General features: G+C 46.3%; 1 protein-coding gene across 1 annotated transcript; it reads right to left on the bottom strand.

Annotated features, from left to right (window-relative positions):
• Nucleotides 1-5,690: 5,690 nt before the first annotated feature.
• LOC310823770 (lactosylceramide 1,3-N-acetyl-beta-D-glucosaminyltransferase A-like) lies at nucleotides 5,691-6,890 on the bottom strand (the record flags this gene model as incomplete). The annotated part of the gene is made up of 1 exon (XM_083696622.1): nucleotides 5,691-6,890. The coding sequence occupies one exon, from the start codon at nucleotides 6,888-6,890 to the stop codon at nucleotides 5,691-5,693; it is 1,200 nt and encodes a 399-aa protein (XP_083552748.1).
• Nucleotides 6,891-26,909: the final 20,019 nt, after the last annotated feature.

Here is a 26,909-nt window from a genome sequence, read left to right on the forward strand (position 1 = left end):
ACCCCAAGTTACCACTGTTCACCAGTTGATTTTGTATAAATTAGATTCGATCCCGTTTATAAGATCTCTCCATTCCCCTTTAATGAATACAGCATGTAGGGACTTTGTCATGTTTGTCAAGTCCCCCAGTATCAATGATTGTAGAGCCTACAATAGGCTATCCAGGAGCACTGCTACGCTAACAAATGTGTATGTGCTCATTCACACCCACACTATATCCCATAGGACCAGTTTGATTTGATGTTCTGTACGTCAAAGACCGCGGCAAACAGTATGAGGTGCTACTAAACAATGTATTCAGAGGTTCCGTGTGTGTGTGTGTGTGGTTTGTGTGTGTCCGTTCCTGTGTGTGGTCTCTGTCGTAACTTAGCCGTTAGCTCCCTTAGCTTAGCAGTTAGCCCGAGTTCATATGGAATGATTTAGCAAACCTTGCTGGCTCACTAGCTAATATGAAGTAGTTGCACAGGCAGAGTGTGTGATGTCTTGGGAAATGTCTGTTGCCCCCCTGGTCTAGAGTCTGACGAGCAGAAGAGAAACCAGGCGGTGTAGGGAAGTTAAAGAAGAGGAGAGACAGAAGGGGGGAGGGGGGACTCTTCTATAGAGAAGAGAGGGGTGAGCTCTTGTGGGGGGACATGCAGCGTTCGGCCTGTAGAGGGAGCTACAGGACCGTGGCCAGGGTGACGTCGGTGAGGCTCCGTTGCACACCTGTTGCAAATGAAGCCTCGTTGACTAGATGGTTTAAGATGTGTGTGCCTCGGCGTTCGAGAGGGAAGGAGGGCCGAGTGGCGTGGTGTTACGAACATTGAAATTATTACGAACATTTTATGAAAATAAACGGGATACTCCCAGAAAACAGTACCTCGACTCCGCCTCTGTGTCACAGACTTGTTACAGTGGCGCCCAACCTGGGACACAGCGATGGCGGAGAAAAAAAAGGGAATGGAGGCGTTAAGCGCGGCTATCGGAAGGATGGCCCTTATACTGGAGCAGCAGGCCCACCTCCAGCAGGAGCACCAGACCGCAGTGAGGGAGATGGTGACGGCAAGGGCTGAGGACCGTACCCTCCTCCTGGAGCTCGTCGGGGCCCTGATGATGGAGGAGGGGAGCCGGCCCTTTGCCTACGCCCAGCGGCTGCGGGACAGCGCGCGGCGGTGGCTGGACCCAGGGAACAGCTCGGCGGAGGAGGTCGGGAACCGGGTGGTGTTGGAGCAATTCCCCACGGGGCTCCCGGCCCGGACCGCCGCCTGGGTCCAGTACCACCGGCCCCAGGATCTCGCGGCCTCCGTTACCTTGGCGGAGGACCATCTCTCCCTCCCGCCGCAGGAGCCCCGACGACCAACCCCGGCCCCGCGCCAGGGGGCGGGGGTCCGGCGCCCGGAAGGAGCCATGGTGAAGGAGGAGGAGAGACCGGCGCCCGCCCCGAGGACGAGATGGCAGGGGCAGGCATGTCGAGAACCAGCCCTGGCCCCACAGGAAGCACCCCGAGCGACAGGGGGGGGTGTGTTGGCGATGCGGACGGCCGGGCCATGTACAGGTGGAGTGCCCAGTGAGGGAGGTGGGGCAGGTCGTCCGCATCAGCGACATACCGGGCCCTCCCCCCGGACCGGGAGCGGCGTATCGTGTTCCGGTAAGGATACAACATGATACGCACCAGGCCTTCTTGGATTCGGGCTGCATGCAGTCCATGATCCAGGAGCGCCTGGTTCAGCCGGGGGCATTGTTAAAGGCATCGAGGGTGTTGGTGAAGTGTGTGCATGGGGACATTCACGAATATCCTGTGGTCGCGATCGAGATTCATTTTGAAGGGAAAAAGCATAGTGTACAGGCGGCGGTTAACCCGCGCCTCACGCATCCCCTTATTCTGGGTGTAGATTGGGAGGGGTTTCCTCAAGTGGTAAGGAGGGCTACCGGGGTGCGTGCACGACAGAGAGGGAGGTGTGAGGCGGGTAATGTGTTCTGTGCTGAGGCGGCGCCTCGCGACACTGCCGAGGAGCCGGAGCCGGTGGGGGGGTCTCAACCCGAGATTCCCCCGCCGAACTATCCGTTGCTAGGTGACTTCCCCCTCGAGCAGTCTCGTGACGAGACCCTACGATCGGCCTATGACCAAGTGATAGCGATTGACGGTACTTTGGTACGGCCAGACGCAGTACGTGCCCACCCCTATTTCGCGATTATCAGCGACAGGTTGTACCGAGTAAATCCCCCGGCCATTCCACAGGCCCCCTTGCGGCCCTTACCATTGGTCGAGAACCCATTCGACCGCATTGCGATGGATATTATCGGGCCATTTGATGGGTGTACACAGGGATATCGATTTGTGTTGGTCTTGATAGATTACGCAACCCGATACCCCGAGGCAATACCGCTGCGCAATATCTCTGCCAGGAGTGTAACGCAGGCATTGTTTCAAGTAATCTCCCGCGTGGGAATCCCGAAAGAGATTCTCATCGATCAGGGAACTAATTTTATGTCACGCACCCTCAAGGAACTGTATGGCTTGTTGAACATCAAGGCGATTCGAACCAGTGTTTACCACCCGGCCACTGATGGCCTTTGTGAGCGGTTCAATCGGACCTTGAAGTCAATGATCCGGAAGTTTGTACACGAGGATAGTCGGAATTGGCATAAATGGCTAGATCCCCTGTTTGCGGTACGGGAAGTCCCCCAAGCTTCCACCGGGTTTTCCCCGTTTGAATTACTCTACGGGCGTAAGCCCCGGGGTGTCCTAGACCTTCACGCCCTAGGGGTTATCTCACGCGAGCATTTGCTGTAAGCCCAGGAGCGTCAAAAGCGACTGTACGACAGGGAACTAACCTGCAAGAATTTACACTGGGAGATAAGGTGCTCGTACTGTTACCCACCTCCAGCACGAAATTACTAGCGAAGTGGCAAGGGCCGTTTGTGGTCACACGTCGCATGGGGGACGTGGATTACGAGGTAGTACGCTCGGACCGGGGGGATAGCTTGCAGGTGTATCACGTAAATCTCCTAAAAAAATGGAACGACGTGGTCACTGTTGCTCTGGCTACAATAATTCCAGAGAGAGATGAGTTCGGTCCGGAAGTCCCAAAATCAAAAGTTAGCACTCCGGTCGGTATTGATAACCATCTCTCTGCTAGCCAGGCCACGGACGTTGCAGATTTGCAAGCTAAGTTCGCGGACGTGTTCTCTCCCCTGCCCGGTCGGACTACGCTTATCGACCACCACATAGAAACGCAGCCGGGTTTAACGGTGCGCACACGTCCCTATAGGTTGCCGGTACACAAACGAGACATTGTGTGCAGGGAATTGGAAGCCATGCTGGAGCTGGGTGTGGTCGAGGAGTCCCGCAGTGACTGGTGTAGCCCCATCGTGCTTGTCAACAAGCCGGATGGGGCTATACGGTTCTGTGTGGATTGTAGACGGGTTAATGCGGTCTCCAAGTTCGATGCCTACCCGATGCCCCGGGTTGACGAGCTCTTGGACCGGCTTGGCACGGCCAAGTATTTCACGACGTTGGATTGCACGAAGGGATACTGGCAGATTCCACTCTCGCCGGTATCCCGGGAGAAAACTGCATTCTCCACTCCGCTTGGGCTATTCCAGTTCACGGTGCTCCCTTTCGGGTTGTTCGGAGCCCCAGCCACTTTTCAGCGCCTCATGGACCGCATTCTGCGGCCGCACTCTGCCTATGCTGCGGCCTACCTGGATGACATTGTCATTCACAGTGACACCTGGGCGCAGCATGTGCAGAGTGTGGCTGCTGTTCTGCAGTCCCTGAGGCAGGCGGGGCTGACGGCCAACCCGAAGAAGTGAGTGATCGGGCGGAGGGAGATCCGGTATCTGGGGTACCACTTGGGTCGGGGGGAGGTGTGGCCGCAGATTGAAAAGACTGCGGCCATCGCAGCCTCTCCGCGGCCCAAGACGAAGAAGGAGGTGAGGGCCTTCCTGGGGCTGGCTGGCTATTACCGGCAGTTCGTGCCGGGGTTTTCAGAGCTGGCCAGTCCCTTGACGGACCTCACCCGGAAGGGTGCCCCGGATCCGGTCCAATTGTCGGGCCAGTGCCAGGGGTCGTTCGAGGCCCTTAAGGGAGCTCTTTGTGGAGAAACGGTCCTGTATGCGCCTGATTTTAACCTCCCTTTCTCCCTACAGACGGACGCGTCGGATAGAGGCCTGGGAGCAGTGCTGACCCAGCGGGTGGAGGGGGCTGACCGGCCGGTGCTGTACCTGAGCCGCAAACTATCGGAGAGGGAGGGCCGGTACAGCACGGTGGAGAAGGAGTGCCTGGCCATCAAGTGGGAGGTCGGCGCCCTCCGCTACTATCTGCTGGGTCGCGCTTTCACCCTCTCCTCCGACCATGCTCCCCTCCAGTGGCTCCACTGCATGAAGGATGTGAACGCGAGGATCACCCGGTGGTATCTCGCGTTGCAGCCCTTCAACTTTTCGGTCGTGCACAGACTGGGGGCGCAGATGGTCGTGGCAGACTTCCTCTCCCGTGCAGGGGGGGGGGAGTAGGTTGTCGGCCGTCGTGTCCCCGGCCTGTGTCGGGCGGTGGGGGGTATGTGGGGGGACATGCAGCGTTCGGCCTGTAGAGGGAGCTACAGGACCGTGGCCAGGGTGACGTCGGCGAGGCTCCGTTGCACACCTGTTGCAAATGAAGCCTCGTTGACTAGATGATTTAAGATGTGTGTGCCTCGGCGTTCGAGAGGGAAGGAGGGCGACTGGAAAGTCGCCGAGTGGCGTGGTGTTACGAACATTGAAATTATTACGAACAGTGGAATTATTACGAACATTTTATGAAAATAAACGGGATACTCCCAGAAAACAGTACCTCGACTCTCGCCTCTGTGTCACGGACTTGTTACAGCTCTACTATAGAGAAAAGAGAAAGAAGAGAGGGGGTAACTCAACTTTAGAGAAAAGAGAGGGGGAGTGAGCTCTACAGAGAAGAGGGGGGTGAGATTAAAAAAAAGAGAGAAACGGTGGGAGGGGGGGTTTAACTACTACTACTCTAGAGAAAAGAGATGGGGGGGGGGGTGAAATCTACAGAGAAGAGCGTGAAAAGAGGGGTAAAAAAAGCAAGCTGCCATGAAAAGAGAATGAACGAGTGATATTGATAGCATACAGAAAAACAATAGAAAAATTATTAGAAATACTTTTCAGAATTTCCTCCTTGAGTCGTGAGGTAATTTTATTCAATGGTAATTGTTCCCTTATTTGAATATTCAAATCATAAGTGAGATCAGTGTTTCTCATTTGCCATCAACACACGATTACCACCACACAGTTGGTTCAGGAGAGTGAAACTTTTCAAGCCCTTCAGAAACAGAAACGTGCTATATAGAGAAGGTACAGTATGAGTGTTTAGGCCTATCATGTAGAACAGGGAGTCATGTCAGCGCTTCATGTCATTACATTTCGATTCAAGTACACTTCTGAAGCACACTTCTGAGTAACTCACACTTCTGAAGTACACTTGTTTCTATGTACACTTCTGAGTACACTTCTGAAGTACCCATCATCACATCAAGCCAAGGCACGAGTGTTCCACAGGATGTTTTTAGAAACAAGGCTTTGGTCTTTATTGGAAAAACAATACCAGCTGTAAAGTAAACACTGAAATATAAAAAAATAAAATAAACAGAGCGCGAGAGAGAGAGATATGCAGCATCAGTGTGAGACACTGCCCCCAGGCCCCCGTAACTGTACAACTATGAGAACGCCGCCTTGCATGGGTACGTGTTCTGATAGTACGGCCGACACAGCAGCATAACCTTTACCGCCGTACAGTACAACTTCCCCACGAGTCCTGAAGAGACCCCACGAACCTGGGGGTCCGTGACCTCCCGCCACAGACGGCGAACGTCCGTCTCGTGTCCATGCGATGTGATCATGTGATCGTAAATGCAGGGGTGGTACGGTGCCTTGCCCTCCCCCGAGAAGTAGACGTGCTCCTGGGGGGAAACGCCCATGGCGTTAGCACAGATACCCATGAACACGTCGTCGATGTACATCGAGGCGTTGAGGGAGAGCATGGCCTGGTAGATTTTAGCTGCCACGTCCCCTGATACCACGTACCCGGCGCCTGCCGTGTAGTCTGGGTAAGAGGGCCAAGGGTACATCTCGTAAGAGACGTGGTATTTACTGTCCTTGCGCCGGATGGGCGGGGCTCCCCTGTGAACATGCCCCACCCACATGTCCTTGGCCACGCCCTGCCTGACTACACCCCGCAGGTAGCGCACCAGGTTGGGCATGTGCACGAAGATGTCATCGTCCGCTGACATGAGGAAGCGGGCATGGCCGCAGTAGGCGTGGCCCCAGCGGAACTGGAGGAGTAGCTTGGTGGTGAGGTTGTGGAACGTGTCCATAAAATCCTGCTGGACCAGGTCCCCATAGGCCGCATCCTCCCCCAAGAGGTCCCTCTGCACCCGGCCTCTCCGCTGGGGGTCCGGGTGCACCCCCAGGGCAAACACCACCCGGACGCTAGCCCCCAGCTCCCTATGGAGGTAGCTCTCGTTCCCCCACGTAGCCCGGACGGCCTGCCTCTGCTCCAGGTTCTCCGGGGAAGACTTGACGAACAGTAGCAGGAGAAGATGCTGGTCATCCAGGTCCCGGTCCAGGTCCTGATCCTGGTTCTTGTCCCAATCCTGGGAGCGAGGCTCACACTTGTCCCTGTGGTTGATGAGGTACCGGTGGTTAGCCTGGCTCTCCGCCTCCTCGCGGCTTACCCCGAAGCTCTTGTTGATGAAGCCGTAGCTGTTGACGAGGTAGCGGTACGAGTAGGACTTCATGTGACTGACTACGCGGTGATCCAGCTGCTCCCAGCACACCATCAGCACTGAGAGCACGAAGCAGGTGATCACCAACTGCATGCATTGACATTTTCGGATCCTTCGGAAATTCATAAACATTCTGGAAAGCCTTCCTTTCTTGCCTTTCTGCCCTTTTCCTCTGTCTCTCTCTCTCTCTCTCTCGCGCTTGGTTTGTTTATCCGCTTTTTTTATTGTTGTCAAGTCCAGTAGGTTGTTGTTGCCTTGGATACGTCACTACTTTTAGAATGATTCCAGAGGGTTTGGAAGTGTCTGAGCTCCATCATTTAGTTCTAGAAGGAGACATGGGTCTTCTCAGAGAAAAGATTCAGTTTAACGTCATGGCTTCCTCTCCTCTCCTCTCCCTACTGGGTGGATGTGGCAGTCATGTCCCCAGTCATGTAACTTGTTCTGACACCAGTATCCACTCAGCCTGGTCACAAGGAGATCCACATCATTATATCTGAAAAGAAAAGAGAAATAGTGATTAAATAGATACAATTCATATTATTTCATCTCACTTGAATAAGACATAGTATATCTACAGTGGAGAGTGCTTCAAAGAAACGGAATATCTGACCTAGGAATTTAATATTTGGGCTGTGTTTTCATTCCCTACTGTATTGGAATTTATATGAAGATGCTTTTCTGCTTTTTGTATTGAGTTCTCACATCCACGTTGACTTTGCATTTGGATCAATCGCATTTCACCGGGGTGAATGGACGTTACGGGGAACTTGTGTAAAGTTGTTGTGGTTTAGCAACAGTTGCGCACATCACCTCTTCAATCCGTGTTGTCATAACAATTTAATTTTGCGCATTGAGATAATTTCGCAACAGGTGATTCATAGTTAACAAATCACGTGCTATATCGAAGCAGTGACACTTTGGTACACTGTCTAGCATTGTTTGGCTGTTCTTTGGAATGAGTGTTCAAATTTGTCTACCAGCGAACGTGGGGATTTCTCATTCAACATGCAGAAATGAAAACGAAAGTTGTTAGGGTGGGTGGTAGTGTGGTGGACCCAAGTGCGGAGAGATACTCAGACAGCAGCGTTCAGTCTTGTTAAAACGGGGGTTTTAATATAGCAAAGGTAGGGAGTGGGGAACAAACAAACACGGGGACCAAACGGTAAAACAAGGGTGGAGAAAACAAGCTCCGTATATATAATGTACACACTTAACAAGTGGTATAATAAATCGAACGGGAATCACAGGGATTAGCGATACAGACAGACAGGGTACTCACTACAGACGGGGAGAATCTCAGACGAAGACATGGGGAACACACAGGCTAGTTATACCAACAGGGGACAGAACACACAGGTGTGGCAATTCAGGGTAGATTGGGAGGCCACTGACCCTATAGCCAGAGGGGGGCGCCACAGTCACCAGACAGCAACCTCAGGCGTGACAAGTTTGGCCTCAAGCTAAATGATCTATCCTATCCTGTTCAAAAACAAGAAGTGACTTGCTTATAGATAACACTATAAGCTTCACCACGACCACGCACATGCTCTCAATCTGGGTCATCGTCCCCCCTCTGTCCTATTTCACCAAACAGTGTGGGTCCTATTTAGCTTGTGTCAGTAGTCACATGCAACCAATGACATGCCTATTTGCATTTGCTGTAGGCTACTGTAGTTAGACTTCACACAAGTGTTTTAGCTGTATATGACTCCCCCTTTGTCGTCTCCAAATGTAGGTGCATGTTGTTCTCTTCCCTTGCCCCAGATTAAGCTTTAAGGTTGGAAAATATGCTTCTGTGAGTGAGGGGGACGTGAGAACGTTTCGCTGGAGCCTCACCATACAGTAAACAAAGCAGATACAATGATGAAATTAACATTTTTATTGGTACAACAACATAATATGATACTATGAGGGATAACTAATTATTGGCATTTGTGGACATAAGATTATTAAAGATACTAATAGGGGGGATTTCTGTGACCTACCTCTCTCCATATAATCAATAAACAGGAAAGTGGTAAGGGTGGAAGGGAAATATAATGGGGGAGACACACACACACACACACACACAAACAAGACTCAGACAAGTACACTAACCATGGGGCATATCAGGTGTCAACAGAAAATAACAGGATGTTCTGTAATGATGTACATGTGGGAATTATATCTCCGTTCCAATCTCAATGTGCAGTTTGTCTCAATGCAGTTACAGTGAAGTCACAGAGTTATAGTGAAGTCACACAGTTATAGCTTTGTTTGTTTAAGGATGAAAAACGTAAAAGCCCTCTGGGGGTTCTAGTCCCATCCTGCACTAAATATTTTTTTTTTTCACCTTGTTTTAAAAAAAATAAAAATCTGGTTTCCTGGTCATTATCGGGTTGCTTTCTCGGACACAGATTAAGCCTGGAGTCTTCAAGTGAGATTTAGTCCAGGATTTGTCTTAATCTCTGCCCAGGAAACCTGTGAACACATTCCTATGTGTTTCACTCCTTTGATTTGAAAAACAACATTATCAGTTATTTTTAAGATCCTTCATCGCTTAACTAGAACAGCCTATAAAAGCATAACACCTTTGCTTCTGCTCCGTGTTTTGATCCGGTCCCTTTCACTGTGTTCACATGTCAGAGTCCATCCTCTACAATCACCGCTAGTGGAGCTGGAGTATGTTTAAAAACCCTGTCAACCGTGCAGCTGCCATGGGCCAAGCCTTTTGTGAATGAATGTTAAAAGCTGACCACAGCGCAACGCTACATAATGGAGGGGCTTTAGATCGACAGAGCCAGTCGCAGAGCTGCTGAGGTCGGTACAAAAACATTCCTCACAACAAAAAGATAGCATTGCAGCAGCAGTTTTAGGCAATGCAGCGGTGGACAACAGTGGGTTGCCCCTAACGACGTGATGGCCTATCAGACAGACCTGTGTGTGTTCAACAGATAGCTCGGCTAACGTCAACGCTATGAGGACCTGGCATGAAGGACTGACACAAGGACTTCCCCTTATGGAAAATAATAGCATTTACGTCATTTAATATGTAATTACAATAAAAACTGTCCCATGACCATACACATATAACTTCAACTTAAACTAGGCAAATTCAAACTTTGAATAAAGGAGCTATGGCTATCACACAACTATGTGTAGTATCCATGATGTAGGAGTTTACTACTCAGGGTTCTCTGACTGACACATGGTTGCAATGGTTAGGTTGAAGTATGTCAGGAATGTGGAGTATTAGAGAGTGTTTCCCTGTAAGACTTCAAACACACGTTCACCATAGATGTACCATACAGGGTCTCAGGTGGAGAGACCGTTATTTTTCAAAATAACAGTTTTTTGACAACATACTGTAGGGACTCGTCCCTCAATTAGTCAGAGGGATGTACTGTTGAGTTGGCTATTACTCATCAGCTGAACCACCTCTCAGCACATATCTTTGAAGTGGAAGAGAAGATGGCTGCACTTCAATGGGACATATAAGACTACAACTATGTGGTCACTCAAGTTTAATCAGTCCCTTTAAAACAATTATCTGTTTGGTGAAAAAGCCTCCACCCAAGTCAGAACTTCTACACAGCCATAGCATGCACGCACACACACACACACACACACACACACACACACACACACATACACATACACCTACACACACACACACACACACACACACACGGTGCTACAGAAAGGCCAAATTCAACCTACGTGAACAGGTTGTTTTTGTTCATTGATATTAGATTAGATTTACCTCATATCTCCAGTAGCTATCATCTCTGCTAACAGACTCTAGTTGAAATTCCATGTATTTTTTCCATGTCAACAACACAGAAGTGCTTAATGTTAGATTTCCTGTCTCTATTGTTGAAACCCACCACCAAGCGAGGTTAGGTTCCATAATAGGGTGTTGCCTCAGTCCCCCCCCCCCTCCTCCTCCTCATCCTAGCGATCATTCTTCTCAATTCTGGAGCAGGGCTGACGTGAAGCCAGCCAGAACAGAACTGGGGTTTTGGTGTGTGTGTGCCCAGACAGGGTTCATGTTCACGCGCTTCGACTCGCTCTACTCTGAAAGTCCTGCTCTGAAAGACGACACCTCCTGCTTTGAGCACTGTATGGTATTATAAACAGTCTTTTCAGGCTAGGACAACAGCCACAACCCCCCCCCCCCCCCTCTCTCTCTCTCTCTTTACACACACACACACACACACAAACACACACTCCGGATCACTTACCAAGCAGTGAGAGCATTCCATCCACGTGTAGGGAAAAGTACCCTTTTTCCCAGTGGACAGAGAAGTCAGGTCTCTCTCTCTCTATCTACTATCTACTCTCTCTCTTTCTCTCTGCTCCCTCTCTATCTATCTACTTTCTCTCTTTCTATCTACTCTCTCTCTCTGCTCCTCTCTCTCTTTATCTCTCTCTCGTCTCCTTCTCCTTCTCCTCTCTGTCTGTCTCTCTTTCTCTCTCTCTCTCTCTAGCTACTCTCCCCTTCTCCTCCTGTAGTTGAGTGTAGGGAGCAGCAGCAGCTAGCGGCCCCCTGTGTCCTACGTGACGACTAACTGGTGACTGCTGCCTGCTTCGCTCTCTGTCCGTCTCAACACAGTGTGTGTCTGTTTGAGTGAGAGAGAGATGCTCTGTCTGTGGGTGGGTGTGTGTGTGAGAGAGAGAGAGGGATAGAGAGGGAGAGAGGGAGGAACTGGAGGGGGAGGAAACTAGGAAACTCCACTAGGCTCGAGGGAGAGGCTGTGCCTCTTTTACCTCTCCAACCCCCTCCCCCCTCCTCCTCCTCCCCCCTAATTCTATTGAAATGTATTTGAGCAGATTGGGCAGGCCTAATACAGTACGTGTTCATATTTGGAGTTTGTAATTACAAGTATATGAGGGCTATAACAACAGTCATATAAAGAGTCAAGTGAAAGTTTATTGGTCATATGCACAGGATAGAGATTGTAAACTGTTACACAGGACATTCTTTCACATTCCCGATGCACCATCTTCCAGCTCGATGACCACTGGCAGAACCTTCCTTAAGTGATCAATGCATTTGCCTAGTCTAACACTCTGTATTTGATAAGTGTTAATGTTTGGAATGCTGCATGCGGCCTATCAATATACAAAGCTCTCAAGTCTCACGCACACACGCATTTCAACCCGCTCACACGCCACACCTTGTATTTCTCACGCAGAGAAATTACCAGGATAACGCCCACCAAGTTGCGCCGCTATTTTTTATAACAGTGGAACAGGTAGGAATCAAGTGGGTTCCCCGTACAGTTCAGGAGGCGCCTGCCACACACCAGCTAATCAAATAAAAAGACTATAGCTACCGAACAGCCAATCAAAAAATAGCATTGCTGTATCCGGGTGAGATTTTGATATTCCCGCTAAAACAACGTTACATTCTGATTCCAACGAGGACAATGACATTGATTCACGCGCTCGCTGAAGTAGCTACAGAAGAGGACAGCACGCATTAATTCACATCTCGCCGAAGTAGCTACAGACTGATCGACGTGGGAGAAGACCATATCCTATGAGTACAGTAAGTCATCTCATCATTTGATTTCCGTTGCTGGGGAATATTGTGTCCAGGTAGCTGGTAATCAGTAATGTTAGCTAACAGTTTGACCAGAGTGTGTGAACTAGCCTAGCTAGCCAGTTGAATCCCTGCTAATTTCAGCAGCTATACTGGCACTTGTTTTTTAGTCTTAGTTCAGGACCCATTATTCACAATGCTTTTCTCTTAGGCCAAAGATGTCAGGGAAGAGGCAAATGAGCATTCTTTCATGCTTCGCTCTGAAGGATCAGCTCCCTAAAAAGGTGGCCAGGGCAGAGGAGGAGACTGTGGAGAAGGCAGTAGTGGAGGCAGTGGAGGACACGGTGGAGGAGGCAGCTAGGGTGTCAGTAGAGGATGAGTCAGTGGAAGAGACTGTGGAGGACACCATAGATGAGACAGTGGAGAAGCCACTGGAAACAGGGAAAAAGAGAGGAGTAAGTGGAGCAGCCACCTATAGGTGTTTCTTTAAGAAGGAATGGTCAGCCCGATGGCCATTCATCACAATGGGAACCACCAGTGAGTGTACAAGAGGCCAAGGTACATAGCACAGGAAAACCAAAAGGCTGGTGGCAATGTTTGATGAATTGCATTTTCCTTCAAATTGTTGGTTATATTACCATGAAAACTTATCTAATGTTTATGATTATTTAATCAGTTGTTTCTATTGCAGACCAGGAGAGCTGAGGTGAAGGCATCACCCATCATGACAGTTAAAATGGCTGGCCTGGAACCACAGTGTTTCAAATGGGAGCCACCAACCCCCGTGCTGAAGGCCTCAAAACATGCCACCAACACCTACAATGAACAACACCTGCACTAGGAAATGCTGAATTAAATAAATATTTGTATTTATTATTATGAATTTATGTGTCATTTATCAGATCAGACCCCCGTCCCCACCCCAACCAAACCCCCACCCCTGCCGCCGACAAAATCTCACTCTGAACTCAGTTCAAAACTTGAGAGCCCTGAAGAAATCACAAATATCAGTTGCTGAGGTGTTTACCTTACTCCGTCTCACATTGCGTTGTTCTTTCTCACTACTGACAGGGGTGTCCAAACTTTTTTTAAAGAGGGCCAGATTTGATAATGTGAAGATGCCTGGGGCCAATGGTCCCTTCGGACATTTTTTTTAACAATAAAAGTTACATACAAATGCACTGTTCTATAACAATTGTATTTTCATTGTCACAATTATCTTTTTTTTTGTATTGCAATGGAACCAAATGTAAGCCACCCAGGCGTGAAAAAAAAAAAAAAAACACATCTGGAGTCAGATAACATAGAACAAACTGTATGGAATACCTTAAACTTCCATTTAGTTGATAAAAATCTTAACCTCATGTTCATTTTAAACATGACTTATTATGAGTAATGCAAAGTCTGTTAACATTTAAGTTTAAAACATATGACTCTTGCTCTTGTCTTTCACAAGATCATTCAGAAAGTAATATTTTGTGTCACATCTACAGGTACATAACACCAGCAGGCAAACCTATTCAAAAGTTTAATACAATAAGTGCCATAAGTCCAAGTGCATATATTTATAACTGTGCTTTGGGCTTTTCACTGTTAATAGTGGCAGATGTTACCATTCAAAACACTCAGAATTTCAGATTGACCAAGAAACAGGTAACTTACTGACACTAATGAGAAGGGTGACAATGAGATCTGGATTTCAGTAGACAGGCCAGGTCTGGTTTGAGGGCAGTGGTTGAGATGTGTAAAATGTCACGTAGGTGGAAGTCACTTAGTCTTGACCTCAAGCAGTTCTTGTTTAACTTCATGACAGAGAATGTCTGCTCACACAAATATGTAGAGCCGAATAAGCTCAGCATTTTCTTTGCAAATGTTCGCATTTCTGGAAACCTGCCTTTGTCCAGCTGCCGGTAAAAGTCAACAAGAGAAAGCTGCTGGTGTCTGCCACGCCACTCGTTGTCACACTGCAGCTCATTGAGCTCCAGCTGCAGCTGTGGGGGTCCACGGAGAAGGGAGAAGACAAAAGCAACATGTCCTTTTCAATAGCTGCAAAATCCCAAAAGCGTTCGTTAAACTCCACAGAAAGAGATGCGATGGCTGTTGCATACCTCTTCGTTTGCGCACCGATGTTGTCCTGTAGAAAACTGTCCAGGGCCTCTTGCAAAGCTGGGAAATGTGCGGTGCAGGGTTCCATTTGTGACAAGTGTCTTTGGAAAAGTTACAGCTTGATTCCAAAGGCCTTAATGTGCGCATATACCACTGCGTCTTGTCCTTGGAGGCTAGCGTTCAGCGCATTAAGATGCTTCGTTATGTCAACCAAAAAAGCCAAATCTGCCAGCCATACAGTATCTGACAGTTCTTGCATCGGTTGTCCCTTTCCAGCCAAAAAATGTCTAATTTCTTCTCTGAGAGAGAAAAATCGCTGCAGTGCGGACCCCTGACTGAGACACCTCACATCGTTGTGATATACTACATCTCCATATTCAGCCTGGAAGTCAAGCAGGCACTGCTTAAACTGGCGGTGGTATAGGGCTTTAGAGCGAATAGAATTGATTGCCTTTACCACAGGTTTCATAACATGATCAAATTTGAGATGTTTTGCGCAGAGAGCCTGCTGGTGAATTATACAGTGGAGTATAATAGCGTTACCTCCTTCTTCGCTGACTTTGTTGCAGATCAATGTGGACAATCCAGTTCGTTCACCAACCATGGCAGGCGCACCATCGGTAATAATCCCACTAACTTTACTCCATGGTAGTTTCATATCGTCAACAGCTGTACAAACAGAAACGAATAAATCCGTTCCTCTTGTTTGGCCTTTAAGGCTTTGGAGGTCAAGCAGCTCCTCTGTTATGTTCATGTCATCGTCAACTCCTCTCAAAAAAATCAGTAGCTGCGCAGTGTCAGATGCATCTGTGCTTTCATCGCAGGCTAATGAAAAATAATCAAAAGTCACTCCCCTGTCCCCCAATTGTCTCTGATTGGGGGACTGATGATATGTCTGTCTGATGATATGTCCTCTATTCTCCGTGCCACAGTGTTACGAGCCAGGCAAACATTAGCAAATTCTTGCTTCTTCTCGGGGCAAATGTTCTCCACCATTTTCATGACACAGTCTTTGATAAACGTACCCTCTGTGAAAGGTTTGCCATATTTGGCGATTAACATGGCCACTTCGTAGCTTGCTTTGGTGACGTTTTCATTTGACTCACAGGCCCGCGTGAAGAGTCGCTGTTGTGAGGCCAAAGCAGCTTGGAGTTGCTTCACTTTGGCGGAAACTAGCGAGAAGTGTTCACAGCAAGGTCACAGAGCCATATAGAGTTAGAGTTCACCATGCGGTGAAAGGAGAAATTGCATTTTGAACCTTTTAAGATTTATTTATTCTGTTTGACAGTCCTAGCGGGCCATAAAGAATACATTATAAAACAGAAGCTGCGGCCATGTGAAATCTGACCGCGGGCCGTGATTGGCCCCCGGGCCGGACTTTGGACATGCCTGCACTACTGTACCACTACTGTGGTGGTGCACGTTGACATACAGTAGGCTCTTGCTAGGACAGGATCAACAAGTCCTTGCGCTTGTAGCATATGTATGCAAAAGTTGTATTTATTTCACCAGAAATCCCTCTGAATTTAGGATTAGTAATTTGTAACGTTTGTCATGATTATTCATGCATAGAAATTGATATAGGAGCGATTTTTATTTATTTGTGGAGATATCCCTTTAAGAGCCTTTTGACGAGGTCATCCGAGTGCTCCCGCAGGTCTTTTTTCAGTTCGCGCCTTGCGTTCTGATGAATGGTAATATTTTGCTCACGCTCCGTGTAAAATGTACATAACGATAAGCTAAAGTCTCAAATATGTTAATGAATAGTCTTATTTTGATTATATCAGCTTTATATAGCTGGCGAAGTGCCTTTGTCTGCTAATTATTAGTTTTATGTGTGAATAAACCGTTTTGTAGAACTCGGCTAGAAAATGTTAGCCAGGCTAGTGTTGTAGCTAGCGAGCCAGGCTCGTGTAGCTAGCGTGGTGCTGGTCTCCCGCTCACAGGGTCTTTGTTTTCTGTAGTGATATAGCTGTTGACCAGACAGATAAACAGCGAGAGCTATGTTGCTGATTTCTTTCCTTTATTCACCAACAGGTATGTTATCTTGTTCTACTGTGTATACAGTGAATGTATTCGTCCATTTTGTGATTTATTGTTTTTGATTAAAAAATACTTTGCTGGTTACTGTGACAGATATTAGATATCTGAATTGACGTATTGATTGTAATTGATTTTGAAATGTACTAGAAGTGTACTTAAAGTAACTATACGACACAGATATATATTGCACACCTACAGATTTATTTTTTATTTCATACATACATGTAATTGTCTTGTAAATATTTTGATAATTGATAGGAGTTCGCGCCTTGCGTTCTGATGAATGTGATATAGCTGTTGACCAGACAGATAAACAGCGAGAGCTACGTTGCTGATTTCTTTCCTTTATTCACCAACAGAATAAAAACCCAGTCAACCAGCAACCGTCGTGGTCCTGTGGTTCCTTGGCGCGACACTCATACACAACGCAGTGACAATTCATGCAACATAGACCAGGCCGGTTACACGCTCACCGACAGCCCAACCTCCCAGGTTGACATCTTTATCAAAATGTCATACACAATGTGCAGTAAACTCACAAATAATAATAACTTTGGTTTTCATTAGTGACTTGTCACAGTGCACACGTCTCGAATATCAAATACAAATATTTTATCACAGTGTCTTTAAACAATCTAGATTAAATAGTTGTGTTTACGGTTAAAAGATACATTTTAGAATAATTGCTGTTGCCTGCTGGTTATTAGGAGATACATATACAACTATTGTCTTTTAAACATATCTTTACCATTCAATATATCACAAACATCAGTTGCTCCGCCTGAATAGCAGGCCTACCACTTTGAGAAGTGTCAATGTTTGGAATGCTGCACACGGCATATGCACAAATTATATTCAGATGTATTTAATACAGTACATGTTATTATTTAGAATGTCACACACAGCCAAAAAAAGCTCTCATGTTTAACAGTTCATGGGCAACATTTTGGCTGGGTAGAGGGGGGGGGGCAGACAGACATCTTCTGACAACATGCTCTGGACAAATAGCCAAAATGCGAGGGTGATCAGATCAGATTGACATACTGACAAATACTGTATATGCAACGCTCTTGTGATCAGAGCTGTTTATTTGTTTTATTCTCGTCCTTGCACATGGCATGTAACTTCTTTTGACTGATTCATCATTTAAATCATCTGAAATACTGTACATTCAGTGCCAGAGCAGAAAATTAATGTCACAAACTGCGCTCTTTGCTTTCTGAGCGCTCTGTGTCCATATACAGTAGCCTACTGCTGAAATACGTAGAATCAACTGAGAAACATTATATCCAAATGGAAACAACAACTCATAAGCTACTCTTCACATAATTAATCAGGCGGCAATGTTTGTAAGCACACTGTAAACATATCCACCATGCTCAATGATGCCTCCTACTACACACACCGCACAATACAAGTAATCAAGCGTTCTCGAGAGTCACATTAGGAAGGAAATTGGTGTGTGTGTGTGTGTGTGTGTGTGTGTGTGTGTGTGTGTGTGTGTGTGTGTGTGTTGTTATGGAAAATACATTGATAGAACAGTTTGAAGGATATGCACTTTCGTATGACTGATACAACTTGTGTGAATACTTTGATTACATTTTCTCTTGCCACACCTCTAAAGTTCTATAGCCATTTGTGACGCCCACCGTGCGAATGAGGGCGCACGGGAATGTGGAATGGTAATAAATGGGGTGTATATCTCGCCCCGCTATGTCTCTGCTGTCGCCTCTCTCCCTCTCTCCCTGCGCAAGATCTGTGGCATGCCCATATATGGAGTTCCGCAGGAGAACGCAATCAGCGGAGCGCAGCTGAAACAGATCAGCGCGAGTGGAGGCAGCATAAAAGGAGGACTCAGACAAACAATGGGGGGAAGTAACTTTGGTGAAACAAGGTGGTAGTAAGGTGATGAAGAGTGAGAAGAAGAGATTTAACAGCGCTGTGTATGACCCATTTGTGTAGGAGAACCCCGTGGAAAGTCCGACCCCCTGACCGTCTGAGAGCCCGCCTGTGTACCGAACTTCGCCTGCCCGACTACCCTCCCGACCGCCTCATCCTGGATCGTATGACTACCCGAGCCCGTGTACCGAATCCAGCGCTTGACCACTGACGACGGATTGACAGCCCAGCGGACGCATTGACTCCCGATTCTCCCTTCCCCTATCACCTCCCTTCTCCCCTCCCTGACTCCCAAATAAAGTTAATTAATTTGGATCCTGGTGCGGAACTCTCGTCTTTTACTGTGTTTGGTTCAGTGACGCTCCCTCACGCCCCGGAGGGTGTCACACATTGTTTTGAGAAACGGCGGATGATTACAATATGGATAGTGGTGGTTTCGGAGGGAGTAGTGGGGGGAGAGCAAGAACAAAGGAACAGACCCATCTTGCCGACAGGAAGGTGGATAAGTGTGAAGTGTTGAACGCCGATTGATCAGTAAGAAAGTCTCCCCATTGTTCATTCTCTCCCGCCCCCTCTCACGTAAGCACAAGCTTGTCGGTGATAGCCTTGGCGGCACCTACCATTATGTTTAATCTGTATAAAAGACAACCCTGATAATCGCCTCTTCAGACTTGCGCTAAACAGTCCCCCGGATTTACGCTGGGCTGCTGTTAGGCTCCTGTCTCTTGTTTGCAAGCAATAAATACTGGACTCAGATATTGTGGCTACTCAGGACTTTATTTCTTGAATCTCACCTCCGAAGAGCTGAAGTACAGAGTGGTAAATCCTAGACATCCACCACATTGTGTGTGTGTGTGTGTGTGCGCGCGCATGCACGTCCCAAACCATGTCAATATATTGTAGTTACAGTACATGTATACAGTCTTTGTTTTTTAGTTAAGAATTTGTTTGACAGTTGGAGCTTGATATCACCATCTTCTCTCCCCCTCAGACCTGGTTCTTGGCATAGGGGAGACTCTCTATAGCCAGGATGTTTCACTGTATCCTCCAAGTCTGAAGCCTCTAGCTAGAGTCACTGTAAGCAATGTGGAGGAGGGGTGTAAACACTGTCCGTAAGGCCACTCAAGAAAAATAATCTTCCTAAAAATGTTATCGTCAGAGGAGCGTAGAGAATGGGCGAGCAGGGCACAGCACATGACTTTGCACCTCTGTCCATGGCCTTCTATTCACATGATACACACACACGTACACACACACACACACACACACAGGCTTGACCCAGATTCCACATTTGTCATCTGTCATTCACCTGTGATGTCTGTCTGTTTGCCTGCCTGTCTGTCTGCCTGTGTGGAAAAGGCCCTCCCTTTTTCCCCCTTTAGATGGTTAATCCCATTCGCACCACCTTCAATCTACCTTACCCGTTAGTCCCCTATCATATCCCACCAAATCACAAACTATTCCCTCCACTCCCGCTTTGTCAGAGAGAAAGTGGATGCAGAAGAAGAAGAAGCTGACGTCTCCGAAGTTGTGTCAGAGTTTATTCTTAATTTATGGATGCAGTTCATTGTTATTAGTACATGCATCTAACTAATCACAACCATAATAACAAGTGGACTGATCTGGAGTGCGTTGGCTGGTGGTGAACCCTTTCATTAAAGACCCTCAAATAGACTGTGCCCCTCAAATAGACTGTGCCTCGTCCCTAACCAGACACCCTGCGGCGATTCACCCCACCAAACCAGGAGCATAGCTCATTTCAATTCAAGTTTAATCCATCATTAGAAATTGGTCCTTTGAGCCGGATATCGGGATTACTGCAGCAAATACAGTATGTTCTCCAGCAATCCAGACCATAGACCTGAGCACGTGGAAGAGACCATAGTGTACATTTGACATTTTTGACATTTAGCAGACACTTTTATCCAAAGCGACTTACAACAAGTACATTTGTCTAAAGTAAGTGAATCATTTATACATCAGTCATCATAAGAAAATGTTAGAAGAAGAAAGGATTACTTTTTTTATTTATTTTTATTTATTATTAACAGTAGAGGAACTGTACAGAGGGATAGTGAGGAGTGAAGAGGTCTTTAGGAGGGACAGTCAAGATGTAGCCTTGACTGATGAGATCTTCAGTCTATGGTGGAAGATAGGTAGTGACTCTGCAGTCCTGAAAGCTCGTTCCACCGCCGGGGCGTCAAGACAGTGAAAAGCTGTGACTGAACAGCATCCTGTTCGGCATCCTGTTCCCGGTGCCCAGCCTTAAAGCTGGATTGATGAGGGTCAAGGAGGTTGTTCTGAAGGAGATAGTGAGACAGTTGGTTAGAGACAGCACGTTCAAGGGTTTTAGATAAGAAGTAGTCCGACTGAGAAGAGAAACACATCTCCCAAGTTACCTGACGGACTATGACCTCACGGGTACATTAGACGTTTGTCACCCACCAGACAACACACTCCCGACCCTGAGCCTGATGAAGACTATGATGAGGACCCCCAAGGGCCCACCCCGCCAATCAGCCAGTGCAACAACCTTCACCGTTGGACAGTGGTGGACAGATGGAGTCCCACCCAAGAAGTAGAACAGGAGAACAAAGCTTTACGCAGACAAAAATAACATCATCTCCAGCAGATGAGATAGTACAAAGAAGATCTGTGTGATAGCGCAACTAAACGAAACAACAAAAGGAGAACAAAGAACTCAGACGCACAGTAGGTCAGATCCCTGATATTATGAAAGAGAATATACTATTCACCTTCTGTCAAAAGGTGATGACGTCACATGAATTTAATCATCAAAAATAATACTTGAAAATGATAAGTCCCGCCCCTTTGGGCGGATGTGGTGGGTGTTGATGCTTGCACAATGAGACGTTGGTGAGAGGCCAAGGTGTTCTGCTGTTTGTGAAATTAGATTTAGGAACTTGACAGTTTTTTGAGGATGTGGTCACCCCCATAGGATATAGAACCGTTAGAACGGTTGGATTAGGGGCCTTTTCTCTTTCTAGGAACCCAGGGGCCCTGAACTGACTGAAGACCAACCAAGGGCTGTGTGATGTGTCGTGATGACTTCATGCCGCATACATACATCTAGACACGCATACTATAAACGTTTATTGCATATGAGGCTTAAAATAAAAGCTCAATACTGAGGGTTAAAATGTGCAATTAAAAAAAAAGGCAATTAAAAAATGGTTAGGCTGCTACTCTAGTGGTAGTAATGTGTTCAATAATGAAGAATAAAAATAAGTGTTCAATAATGAAGAATAAAATGGAGAATTAAAAAAACACATGTCGCGGGCGTGTCACTGATAAGATCACGTGTTTCCCGGGCAAAAGGTGTATATATATGACCCTGTGTGAGATCTGTAGTAGTTGTCACTATATGACAGTGTCTAAAATGTCGTCTACAAGTATGATGTGGGAATTGGACGCCGGTCGTGTAGTGCGTGTAGAGTTTGCATCAGGAGGTGCATTCCCCTATGTGGACATATACACTTTCGAAAAAGAATCTGAGAATCTTCTGAGAATCTATTCATCAGAATTCGAAAGATTGAAGGGTCACATCCTGGAATTCATCCCAAAGCTGAAAAGATGGCGAGCAATTGTCAAATAAATAAAAAATGCCTTAAATGTGGATTTACATACCGTATAAACCTCACAGACTCTAAACCCCATGTCTGTATAATTCAAGTTTGTAACATCTGTAAACAACCCCTTCAGACCGCTAAACCGCCACCTTCATCATCTGTTCAGACTTCTGAAGAAGTGTCTGAGTGCGTAGATATTCATCAATGTTACATGCAACCTAAACCTCGTGTAGCAGAGGAGGAGATTAATCAGAAGCTGGTATTTTATGATTTTGAATCAAGCCAGACAACAGGAACACATATCCCTGTCTATGTGGCTACACAATCCTTGCAAGGGGATAGATGGGGTGCACAGGGCCCTGATTGTGCTCTAGAGTTTTTAACGTATTACCGTCAAAAAAAATTCAAAGGCACAGTGTTCTTAGCACATTATAGCAAAGGTTATGACAGTTATCTAATTTTAGATGCTTATGTAAAACAGGGGATAACACCGTTCGTCATAGCCCAAGGGAGTAAAATCATACTCATTATAGATAGACAATTCCGGCTCAAATTCATTGACACATATTCCTTCATCCCCATCCCCTTAAGACAGTTTCCAAAAGCGCTCGGATGTAAAACGGAAGCAAAAAAGGGATATTTCCCTCATAAAATGACCGATTATTCAAACATGTTAAATAACTACAAAGGTCGGTACCCTGCTGCTGAAATGTACGGGTGTGATGAGATGTCTGTAGAGCAGAGAAACAGTTTCTTTAAGTGGTATAACACAGTAAAAGATCAGGAATTTGACTTTTTAACCGAGTTAAAGGCTTATTGTCAGAATGATGTGGAGATTTTAGCCGAAGGTGCCACCAATTTCCGCGATGAATTTATAAAGACAACTCGATGCGACCCTTTTGAGAGCGTGACAATTGCGTCAGCTGCTTTAGCTGTTTTTCAAACCAACTTCTTAATCGAAAACACAATCGCATTACCCGATGCTAACAACTACAGACGACAATTCAAGGCATATTCCCATGCTTCGATACAGTGGCTTGAGTATCTAGCGTCTTCACGCGGCATTGACATTGAACATGCATTAACACCGCAAGGTGAACGTTGTTTTGGTCCTCTTCATGTCGATGGATTTGCCGTGATAAAGGGTGTGAAAACAGCATTAGAATTCTATGGCTGTTATTTTCATGGTTGTCCGACTTGTTATAACCCTCATGACATATCACCGCTTACAGGATTAGAGTTTGGGGTGATGTACTCTGACACCATGAAAAGGCTAACTCGGTTAGAAACAGAGTTTAAGCTGAAAACAGAGGTTATATGGGAACATACATGGAATTCGATATACCAGGAGCCGAGCCCTTTAAATCCCCGGGCCGCGCTATTCGGAGGAAGAACAGAGGCCATATGCTTAAGGCATATTGTTGAACAGGGTCAGACCATTCAATATGTCGATTTTACCAGCTTATATCCGTACTGTAATGCAGAGTTTGAATATCCAATTGGCCACCCGGTTATAATCAGAAAAGATTTTAAACCGGTTGAAAATTACTATGGCTTCATACATGCTAAAGTTCACCCGCCGAGGCGTTTGTTTTTCCCTGTGCTACCTATGAAAAATGACGAAGGTAAACTGCTTTTTACACTCTGTCGAACATGTGGGATTGAGAATAATCAAGCAACGGCGTGCATGCACTCACAGGAAGAGAGAGCGCTTCAAGGTGTATGGGTTAGTATTGAGTTAATAGAAGCACAAAAAAGAGGCTACATTATAGCTGAAATTTATGAGGTCTGGCAATTTGAACAGAGATCCGATAAATTGTTTAAAGATTACATCTACACATTCCTTAAGCAGAAGCAGGAGGCCTCTGGGTATCCTGATGAGGTTACAGACGAGGTTAGTAAACAGGCTTACATAAACGATTATATAGAGAACCAAGGTATCCAACTTGACCCTCATAAAATTGAGTACAACGCAGCCAAGCGTCAGATCGCAAAACTTTTACTTAATTCCCTCTGGGGAAAAATGGCTCAAAGATCTAATCAACTTACAACCAGCATAGTGAAAGAACCCAGAGAGTTTTTTCAGTACCTCTTTAGCAGTAAGTATGATATAAGCCAGTTCCATTTCATAAATAATGATGTTGCAATCATTCAATGGCGTCATAATTCCAGGTGTGTCTTACCACCCCGGTGAATCAAATATTTTTTTAGCTGCGTTTACGACAGCATATGCGAGAGGTGAATTATACAAACAGTTACATTTATTGCAAGAGCGAGTCCTATACTATGACACCGACTCAATCGTTTACCTCTCTACCCCTGAGGATCTTTATACCCCTCCGACAGGCAATTATTTAGGTGATTTGACATCGGAATTAGCGGCTGATGATTATATTTGTGCGTGGACAGCAGCGGGGCCAAAATCCTACGGCTTTCTCATCCAGCAAGGAAAGGTGTGTTTGAAAGTCAAAGGTTTTATCCAGAATTATGAAAATTGTAAAAAACTTAACTTTAATAATTTGACTGATCTGGTAGAAGACTATATTATAGATCCTAACACGCGACGCGAGATCCCTGCCCGTTACAATAGAATTAAACGTGATATCAAAGCTTTTTCGCTCACTAATAAACAACAAGTGATCAACTTTTCAGTTGTTTTTGATAAGAGACGCCTTCTCCCCTCAGGTAGAACACTGCCGTTTGGTTACTGAGTTGTTATCACCTGTTATTACCTAGGTTCACAATAGACTGTGTTCACAATATTACCGGGTGTTTTCTATAGTTCTGTAGGAACATTATTTGAAAAAATGTATTCTACAATGTATCCTAATGGTGTTTTATTGTATTTGAAAAATGTATTCTACAATGTATTCTACGATGTATCTGTAGTTAATAAACTTAGATGAAGAAAGGAAGCCGCAGAGGTCCGGATGAGTCAGTTTAATCGTCTTTAATTAATCATAACTTCATCGTTACAATCCACGGCCAGATGTGGGGGTTCCTATACAGTCAATGATGTCCCCTCTTCCTAGTCTAGCCGTTCAGTCTTATATACAGAACAGCATGCTTTATCTTCCAGATTTGGGCATTGAGCATGGAATCCCTAGGCGCGTTACTCTAAACATTTTCAACCTATACTATGGTGATGTTCATAGCCTTAACCAAATAAGGCTATACCCGAACAGGGGCCCGGAGCAGGGGTTTTAGGGGTGCCCAGAGAATCTGAAAGGGGGGTGTCAGCTGGTAGTGTCTAAGCCGGAAGAAGATCCAACAGTTTGGGTAAAAGTTAATGGTCATTCATTAGAAATGATGGTTGATTTTGGAGCATCATTTACCTGTATCTAGCCACAAGACACTATACACTCCAATAAAGTTGAGACGCAAGGTCAACTTATCACGAGACACAAGCTTGAGGAGCACATGCCATCAAAGCTGTAGAGTCCTACTTGCATATTAGACTATACTTTTGAGCTATTGACCAATACAACTATTTTCGATTGCTACATTCCTAGCGCTAATAGATTATACACCTATCATGGCCTCCATCACCCAGTCGTCTGACCCTGAGATCCCAGACAACCACAAAGAGAGCTGGATAATTCTGTATCTATTCGTCTGGAGGATTTTGTGTCAAATCGCAGGATCTGTGAAGCCGAGCCTGTGGTGGAACGGAGTAAGGCCCTCCTTTATGACCCAGCAGCAGGAGCAGCCATTCTAGCTAGCTACTTTACTAGCTAGCTGTCAACGACAGCTCTCCGGCTAACTAGCATTAGCTAGTGGTGACACCAACGGGATTGCGAGGGAGAAACATATTGGCAGCGTTTCGTACAAAGGCAACAATACTCTCTCTTAAACTCAATACCTTAAGGACTCCTGTCACAGATATGGCTGCAATAATAAAGGAAATTGTCAGCCAAAACAAAAGGAGATACCAGGAAGATGGGTTTGACTTGGACTTGACCTATATTTATCCGAATATAATTGCTATGGGCTTTCCTGCAGAAAGACTTGAGGGTGTCTACAGAAACAATATAGACGATGTAGTATGGTTTCTGGACTCAAAACACAAAAATCATTACAAGATATATAATCTTTGCGCCAAGCGACATTACGACACCGCGAAGTTTAACTGCAGAGTTGCACAGTACCCCTTTGAAGACCACAACCCGCCTCAGCTGCAGCTAATCAAGCCATTCTGTGAAGACCTGGACCAGTGGCTAAGCGAGGATGACCATCATGTGGCAGCCATCCACTGCAAGGCAGGGAAGGGCCGCACCGGCGTCATGATCTGCGCCTATCTCCTCCACCGAGGGAAGTTCCTGGAGGCACAGGAAGCACTTGACTTCTACGGGGAAGTGCGGACAAGAGACAAGAAGGGAGTCACAATCCCAAGCCAGCGACGCTATGTGTACTACTACAGCTACCTTCTGAAGAACCAGCTAGAGTACAAGCCCATCGCTCTGCTCTTTCACAAAATGGTGTTTGAGACGCTCCCCCTGCTGTGGTATCACCTCACGACATAAAAATTTAGCAACTGACTGTGCATCTTTTCTTTTGGTTGGGCATGCTTCTACCCATCTGCTAAATCTATCGACAACAAATCTATCGACAACAACGAACAATATCTTTTGCCTCCTACCGGGCGAATCATATCCACGTAGTCGAGGACTAGTTCTTTCATTGGCCCATTTGGTGGTGGGATGTGTCCTGGAGGAGTTAATACTCCTCTTCTAATATTGTTTTTCAAACAGATTGTGCATCTACCTATGACATGGTCAATTTGTTCTAGTAGATATGGTGCCCAAAATCCGTATTCTTTTGTCATTTTCCTTCTCACTTCCCCCCTCGCTACATGGGCAAGCCCATGAGCGTCATGTATCAATAGTCCTAGCAAGTTAGGAGGTGCTACTATCAAACCCTCATGGTTCCTCCAGAGGCCTGTAGCATCCTGACTCGCTCCTCTGGCAAGCCACAAGTTCTTATCCA

Source organism: Argentina silus, assembly GCF_951799395.1.
Source record: "Argentina silus genome assembly, chromosome: Y".
Taxonomy (NCBI): domain Eukaryota; kingdom Metazoa; phylum Chordata; class Actinopteri; order Argentiniformes; family Argentinidae; genus Argentina; species Argentina silus.